The sequence below is a fragment of the Malus sylvestris genome, chromosome 6, assembly GCF_916048215.2.
Source record: "Malus sylvestris chromosome 6, drMalSylv7.2, whole genome shotgun sequence".
In the NCBI taxonomy this organism is placed as follows: domain Eukaryota; kingdom Viridiplantae; phylum Streptophyta; class Magnoliopsida; order Rosales; family Rosaceae; genus Malus; species Malus sylvestris.
The window spans coordinates 17,220,896-17,229,175 of NC_062265.1; the positions used below are offsets into that span (position 1 = coordinate 17,220,896).

General features: G+C 41.7%; 2 protein-coding genes across 3 annotated transcripts; both read left to right on the forward strand.

The window, feature by feature from the left end:
* The first annotated feature begins 1,222 nt into the window (after nucleotides 1-1,222).
* Nucleotides 1,223-4,170, forward strand: LOC126625477 (expansin-A7-like). Its single transcript, XM_050294564.1, has 3 exons — nucleotides 1,223-1,439; nucleotides 3,413-3,653; nucleotides 3,858-4,170. Exons 1-3 carry the CDS (start codon nucleotides 1,223-1,225, stop codon nucleotides 4,168-4,170), a joined length of 771 nt encoding a protein of 256 aa, XP_050150521.1.
* Nucleotides 4,171-5,835: 1,665 nt separating this feature from the next.
* Nucleotides 5,836-7,180, forward strand: LOC126625109 (uncharacterized). Of its 2 annotated transcripts, XM_050294183.1 has the most exons (2): nucleotides 5,836-5,953; nucleotides 6,232-7,180. In XM_050294183.1, coding segments are annotated over exons 1-2 (873 nt in total). In that variant the 5' UTR covers nucleotides 5,836-5,952; the 3' UTR covers nucleotides 7,104-7,180. The 2 variants fall into 2 exon arrangements, with proteins under 2 accessions (XP_050150140.1, XP_050150139.1); XM_050294182.1 differs by lacking the exon at nucleotides 5,836-5,953 and having other exon boundaries at nucleotides 5,997-7,180.
* Nucleotides 7,181-8,280: the final 1,100 nt, after the last annotated feature.

Consider the following 8,280-nt stretch of genomic DNA (forward strand, 5'->3'; position numbering starts at 1 on the left):
TTTGCGCGGCGATTTTAGATTTCTTGGCCACAGCCGAGGCGACCACGTCTGCCTGTTTCAATACTCGACCGCCTGAGAAAGCGAAATCTAATTAGTAAAATCGATTAAGTGTTTGATGAATAAAAGTAGAGATAATTGTATACCCTGGGGCGTGTCTTTGGATTGAGGGGCGAAAGTTTTTTTGGGTTGGTCACCAAAAATCGTATTAACTATGTTTTCAACCGAAACGCTAAAAAAGTTGTAGGTATATTCTTCCCACCAGTCGCCGAAGGTGTCGGTGCTAAGAGATTCAAGAACCGTTCCTGAACTCCTTCTCGATGTCTTTGCACTCCCTTTCTGAGGAACCAGAGAGGCGTCATCGGCTTGGAAGGGAGCGAGAAGAAAGTAGAGGCACCGGGCAACCTTGGAGGTAGCCAAGCTGTCGGGCAGCAAAGTAGGGGTGGTAGACTTCCTAACTTGCTCGGCGAGCATCGCAACCGAGGGGAAGGTTGCGAGTTAACACGAACGACCCCCAGTTTTGACGAAAACTAGCATCTTCGCTTTCATTCTAGGTTGATGTGGGAAGTCTGATGAAGTGGGGGTATTCTTGACGACGACATATCAAAAATTCATCGTGGAAATGACGTCTAGGTCGAAGAAGTGTTTGAAGACTTCTTCAGCTCGGTGAGGAGGCACTAGTCGAGGAGCCAACTAAAGGCCGAGTGATACAGTAGACTAGAGGTTGGGGATTTCTGGTCGAAGTGTGGAGAAATAAACCTGCAGCCAGAGTTGGAATACCTAGAGAGGTCCATTCTAGTGCGGGTCAATCTTATTGACGGTCGTTTCAGCCAAGCAGCGCAGAAGGTTGGTAAGAATAGCTGAACTGAGCGCCAGAGAGTGACCACTAGCTTGGGCTTCTGCCACCGGTATATTTTCAACCAAACACTTGTTTGACTTGGTACAACTAATAAACTCGTTGTACCAATAAAATAAGAAGGCCTCGTGTTCGTCCATCCCCAAACTCGCATTCTCTCGACCAACAAAATGGAAGATAAGGGTGTTGTAGTTGAGAAAATTCTTATGCAACTTCTGAACTTCCTCTTTTGAATGTTCTTGACCTTCTTGGCTTCACGTCTCGATAGCCTTTTCGTCGAATAGTACCTTGAGGTCGAGGTTTGATGGGCATCCAATAAGGGCGACGTCTATTGGACTGCCAGAAGGAGAAGCCCCGAGGATAGCCTAGATGTCGAGGATGGTGGGGGTGATAGGGCCAAACCGAAAGACCATAGTGTTGGTGGCCAAGCACCAGAGGCTTAGAGCTGCCATAAGGAGTTCTTTATCCATGGTAATCTCCATGGTCGAAAGCTTAATGGTGTCGTGGATGCCGAGAGCCTCCCACTCTTTACCAAAGAATTTTTCCATCTGTATGACCCAGGCCGCCCAGTTCGTGTTGGTCAAAGGTCAGGCTCCTTGAGGCTTTGTTAGGCACCACTTCAACTAATCAAATCTTTGCAGCAAATGTGCTAAGCAGTGTTCTTTGAATAGGTTGGTGATGGACGATGGCACTGTGTCTTTAAAAAGTGGTCCCAGGATTTGATGAGCAGTGTTTAGGTCACTCTCAAAGCGCAGAGTCTTGATGGCGTTCCGATCGATGAAGTCCTTGCACTTATTGCACTCGTTGGAAAGCTGGGAGATGAAAGGGGGCCATTGATGAAGGCTTAAAGATTTCTGAGTTGAAAGCTTGGGATTTTCTGGGTTTTGAAAGTTTTGAAAGCAAAGTGGCAAGAGAGTTTCAAGGGTTTTGGAAAACGTAAGGTACGAATGGAAAGGATTCAGGTATTTATAGGCATTTGGGAAGGAAGGGTAAACGTTTAATTTTCAAAATTAAAGATAGAATCGAGCGGGAAAGTTGCTAATCATTGTAGATATTTAGAGAATCCAGGCGAAAAGACCGAGGTTTTCACGGTTTAAGGATGCACGATTGCATGTTGCAGCGGGTTTAGTGCAAGAGAGACGTTTCGGTAGTCGCATGTTTTCGAGGGTCATGATTAAGGGCTGCTAGGTTAAATAGGGGACCGACATGTGGCTGGACGGTTGGGAGAATCAAGATCGTGGGATTCTGTCTCATAAATGCGCATGGTGGTGTCTCTCAAAAGGATTCAGTGTTTGTCTTTAGGTCGGTTTCGCTTCTTGAAGGTCGAGGTTCGAACCAAGGAGTGTGGGTCGACGACCTCAAAAGTGAAGGGCAATGTTTGAGCCCAAAATATCAATTTGGGCCGAGTTTAGAGTTGTTCTCGGCCCAGAGGCAGTACTTAGGAGTCATTAGGGGTCATCCGGTTTATGGGCCATATAGTCAAGGTCGGCCGTGTCCTATTAGGAATCCATGGGTAGTTGAATCCTGATACAGGAAGGAGTTTCGACAAGATAAGGATGTTGGAGTTTGGGATTGAATCCGGCCTAATAAGAAGGTTGAGTTCAAAGTCCTAGTAGGAGTAGGGCTGGCCAAGATAAGGTTGGATCGGGGGAAGGAGTTCTAATCCGAATATGGTTGTGATTCGATTGGAAGCAAGTTGACTACTATAAATAGAGGGAGGAGGACATCCTTAAGGCCCCCCCCAACCCAAACTACTCTGCGCAAACTCTCGCTTTACGCAAAACCTCTCAACAACCTTGAGATTTTTATTTTCTTTTTCGCCAACACATCTTCAGTTTGGATAAACAGCACTGTGAAGGCAACCGACGACATCTTTAGTTTGGATAAACAGCACTGGAGCCGTAGAATCAGCTAACCGCGGAGCACCTTCAGTTTGGATAAACATGCCGATTGGTTGTCGATCCAAGTCTCGGTCGAGAAGGATTTTCGAATCCTTATTGGCAGAGATCATCTCATTAGCCGTCTCGGCGAAGTGAGGTGCTACAAGTTATTACATTCGGCACATTGAAAGCCAAATTTGATATTGAACTTCACAGAACTAGCAACCTTGTCTTCAGGGTCTAGAACCCGAAGGTCGAAATGTGTTCCTTCCTCGGCCGCAGTCGCAAGATCAAGAAGTCAGCAGCGCGCTCAACGCAACATCAACTCATTTTATTCACCGGCCGAGCTCGGCCATCGAGTTGGCACGCCCCGCACACAACCGAAGGACATAATTAGCTTATTAATTATTCGGCCTACGAGCCACGTAGGCTTGGTAGTTTTTAGGGTCAACACAAACTAAAAACTAAAACTGCATATTCAAACATAGCATAAAATAAGTTACCAATGTATAGTTTTGTTGAAATTAATTGCATATGTATTTCTCCATTGACCGTGTTGGTTACTTCCCACACAAGAAAAATGTAGCTAGCAAAAACGATGAACACTGATATTCGGATTAAGTACTTCATCAATTAATTAATAACGCTTATGCTTAATTATTCTGTTTTCTTGGTACAGGAGGAGCTTGCGGTTATGGATATGCTTGCGGAACGTGTTACCAGATAAAATGTTACGGGGCAAGTGCATGCTTTAGAAATGTTAAATTCACCACTGTCACCGCCACCAACCTTTGTCCGCCAAACTGGTCCAAGGACTCCAATGCCGGCAACCCTCCTCGCACACACTTTGACATGGCCAAACCTGCCTTCATGAAAATTGCTCAGTGGAAGGCCGGCATTGTTCCCATCATGTACCGCAGGTACGCCATAAAAAATTTAGGAGACATTATGGTTGGTTTACTGAATTCCAACACTTAGTAAACTGGTAAACTACGGAGACTAAAATGAAACTTCGCTTAAACTATAGCAACCAAAATTATGATTTGGCCTTAACTAAATAGTTGATTGCATAAGATCACATTTTCACAATTGGACTGCAAACCTTCTATGTGATTTTCTTGCAGAGTTCCATGCATGAGGTCGGGCGGGCTTCGATTCTCTTTCCAAGGAAACGGATACTGGTTGCTGGTATATGTGATGAATGCAGCAGGAGGAGGTGACATTGCAAGCATGTGGGTGAAGGGAACCAGATCAGGGTGGATAAAAATGAGCCATAACTGGGGAGCCTCGTACCAGGCATTTGCAACCTTGAAAGGTCAAGCTCTCTCTTTCAGGCTAACTTCCTACACAAGCAAAGAGACTATATTTGCATGGAATGTTGCTACTTCAAACTGGAATGTGGGTTTGACTTACAAATCAAATTCGAACTTCCATTGATGCACAAGAAGCACGCAAATATGCAGAGATTATAAGATTAATTAATATACCTATTTACCACTTTTTTGTTTTCTTAATTTTCTTCTTTTGCCCCGCCACTCAGTACTATGGTCTTAGATTCGAATCTCGTAAATGGCGAAGTCGATACCAAATTAGGTTGCTCAATTTGTGGCTTAACTAAACTCTCCCTCCCCTAATGTAAAAATATCGATGTACTCAAAAAAAAAAAAAATCTTCTTTTGCCCCAAGGCCTTTATAGCTTTGGCTTTGCAAATTTTCCTTTATTAATTTGCATCTGATATATCCTTTGCTAATGGGATTTTGACTCACCACAATGAGAGTGGACAACTTGTTTCCAGTATTATTTGGTTGAAACCAAGTGTTTTGCAATGCAATTGGTAGATTGTCTTAGTAGATAGACAATTTCTCTTCAACTTACTGCGTTTTGGGTTTAATCAGTCTTAGCTTATAGCTTGTAATACATAAACAAAATGCAAATATCATCTTACTAGTAAAAGTTGTTATCATCTTTCGTATCGTACATTTCCACTCTTGTATGAATTTGAAAAATGCTTTTGTCCCAATAATATTTGTAACATTTAGAGCCATAACAAATTTAATTTAGAAGACACTTACGTTACCTGTAAAGTACCAATATGATCATCATCATCAGCCTTGTCAGCAAATAGCATCAAAAGCATGAAAAAGACCTTATGATCAAAGGAAAGGGATCCTATCCGGATCCCTTCCACCAAATCATTCCCATCAACTAATCCAGACCCTTGAAATTTGAACCAACAGCTAAAAACGGAGCCCATTTTAGTGGAAGGATTTAGTGGAAGGGATCCGGTGAGGATCCCTTTCCATGATCAAACAGCACTTTTAGTCAATGGTGATCTAGCACCACTTCACAAACACATAATAATGCACTCTTAGACTGTCAATCCCAAATTGGGAAGTGATCATAAAAAATGGGATTTGATATCCACACACCCCATTTTACTTTTTATACACTTTTTTAATTTTTTGCCATCAGATCGGATGAATTGAAGAAGATCAACGAACAGAAATTATCAAGGGTGTGTGAGAAGTAAAATGGAGTATGTGGATAACACACCCCTAAAAAATAAGATGAGTATTTTATGTTTGCCCTCTTAAATTAAAATTCTAAGGGTTTCAGTTGGTTAAAAGAATTTACTCATGCACTCAAAGTTGTATGTTTCATTCTCTTCTTTTCTAATATGGTTCGTGTAAAATTAAAATTAGATTGTAAATGACAACTAAAATAGACACATACACAGCTTCAATAGATAACCAAAAACGCAATATTTTGTCCAAAACACCCTTGTGAATTGTGGGCCATTTAGAGACGAATCAAATGAAATGACATGCGTGAGCCCCACACATAAAGTGGTTAAAGTGGGGAACATGTTATCAAACACAATTAGGAGTATTATCTCTTATTCCCTCCCAAAAGAGAGCCATGCCCTCTCATTGCATTGCCCTAAGCACGCTAAGCCTCCCTTTTCGACTTCCCTTTGCCATCATCACAAAGGCTCCAACATCATTTCTTCAAACGTTATCATATGATGGTCCTATATGACTACTCTCCTTTGCCAACCCAATATTTTACTTTCTCAGAAACCCAATTTTCCGCTTTCTCATGAAACAAACAGGCATATATATTTTGGTGTTGTAGAAACTTGATTTTGTTTAGGATCAGAAAATGTCAAAACCACCTAACATATATTCTCTCCAAGACCTACATAAGGGGAGAAACAAAGTAAGAACTTTCTTTTTCCTTTTTATTTACTTACCCTTTAATCCACCATTGCTTTTTCTGAGTTATAAAGTCCTCAAACAGTTTAAGCCTAACTCTTTGCAACCCTGTACCTGTTTAGATCTAGTTTTTCATAGAATTTGATAAGCCAAAGCCATATTCTTTTAGGGTACAAGTTTCCAAGAAAATCAACCAAAACCATTGTAGATTTATTTATTTATTCTCACATATGGGCTCTCTCTTCTATCTCACATTGGTTGTTCTTTCATTCATATGTGCAGTGTTAACAAAAACTGAAGCTCAGAAGATCCAATCAGCCCGTCTTCTCGACCTTCTCATTCGAGACATCACCTTCAAGGCGTACGACACACGCATCAAGACAGGAACACTACACACTGTAAATTTACCGGCAAACTTCTCTGGCATCTTTGTTGATACAGCAAGGTTCAGATGTGGAAGTCTACGAAGGTACGGCGCGCAGATAAAAGAATTTCGTCTATGCACTGGTGTATCTGTGCATCCGTGTGCTGAGAGGGTCATGGTCGTTAGACAAAACTTGGGATATAATTGGTCTTCAATATATTATGCCAACTATAACCTATCTGGATATCAGCTTGTTTCTCCAATTTTAGGCCTCTTAGCATATAATGCCGGTACTGATGTGAACTTCAGCAACCCTTTTGAGCTTGGCATTGAAGCTGGAGAACAACCCATCAGCATTGACTTCAAAGACATCACAAGGATGAGCAACGAAGTGGGTATGAGGCCATTTTGTGCAAGTTTTGAAGGTGATGGCAAAGTGATATTGGCAAGGGAAACTAAACCTTACATTTGTGCTGCGAAAAGGCATGGACATTTCGGGTTGGTCATCAACAAACCTATTCCGGTGCAGTTGAGGAAGAGAGTGAGCCAGTGGAAAGTGGCGGTTGGAAGCTCGGTTGGATCTGCATTGGGTGCTTTTCTTTTGGGGCTGCTTCTGGTGGCAATGCTTGTGAAGGTGAAGAAGCATTCGAGGATGGTGGAGATGGAGAGAAGGGCTTATGAAGAGGAAGCTTTACAGGTATCAATGGTTGGACATGTAAGGGCTCCTACCGCATCGGGTACTCGAACAACGCCAACAATCGAGCATGAGTATATACCTCCTCCTCACTGAATTGAATTCATTTTTGTTTATACTTAATTATTCTTTTTGTAACATTATTTAGTGAAATGGAAAGGCATTTATAGTGAGATAGAGTTGTATTTAACCAAATTTTTCAAAGGCTCCATTTGTTGCCACTACTGAAAAAAATAGGGCTTGCTCTACAAACATTTGCGCGACGCAACAATTTTCATAGGGTAAAATGTCTTTACCTGATGGATATTTCAGTTGGTAGGGCGAAGATGGTCAACATTTATGGTTTACTCAAAACCTTTACACGACAAGGGATGTCATAGAGCAAGTAATATTTGTCGGACAAACTTTTCGCAAGAAGATGGGAAAAAATGGCACGCAACAGTAGAGGATTTGCTCGACGCTTACCTATTACTTACACGATGGAATGATCGTCGGGCAAACCCCTATTCATCAATTTATAAGTATGTGCCTTCCTCTTCCTTATTATCCTCAATACCTTCCTCTTCCTCTTTCTACTTCGTGCCTTCCTCTTCATTTTCTCCCTTCTCCCCTTCTTCTTTGCTTCAATACCCCCTTTTCCCACTACCCAAACCCTACCATATCACCACTTTGCACAAAGGTCCCCAAGTATGTCATGAAAAACACCAGCAACAAAGGCATGACTATTGTGGCCAGAGTCCACAATTAGAATTATGACGGTACCTTGGCCAACACGGCTAGCTAGGGGAAGGAGGTGCACCTTCAGTTATGGAGGTCTAGGGAGTACATGAAGAGGATACCACCATAATGTGAAAGAACATGGTGAGGATACCACCATAATGTTGAAGAAGGTGGTAACCAAAAGTTACTCAAATGTCTGGCATGCAAAAGAACATGGAGTGGAAACCACCGTAATGGGTTCCAAAACTCTTAACGCTATGACTGAGCCTTTTTTTAAAGCTCTAAATCCTATGGCTTGGCCTTTTTTCATTGTACTTAAGTTAGAATAAACTTTAAGTGTTTTGTAATCCCCAACAAATGCATTAGGCATTGCAAAATCGGATTTGTCTTGTATCACAACATTGACTAATATCATGTAAATTTCTCTTGCATCACCGCATTCTCAGTACTTATTTATGTGTTCTAAACCTCTAAACCCTTTGGCTAAGCCTTTGTTCAATAAATTTACATTGTACTTAATGGAATTATTAAAAAAACAAACGACACTTAGTGT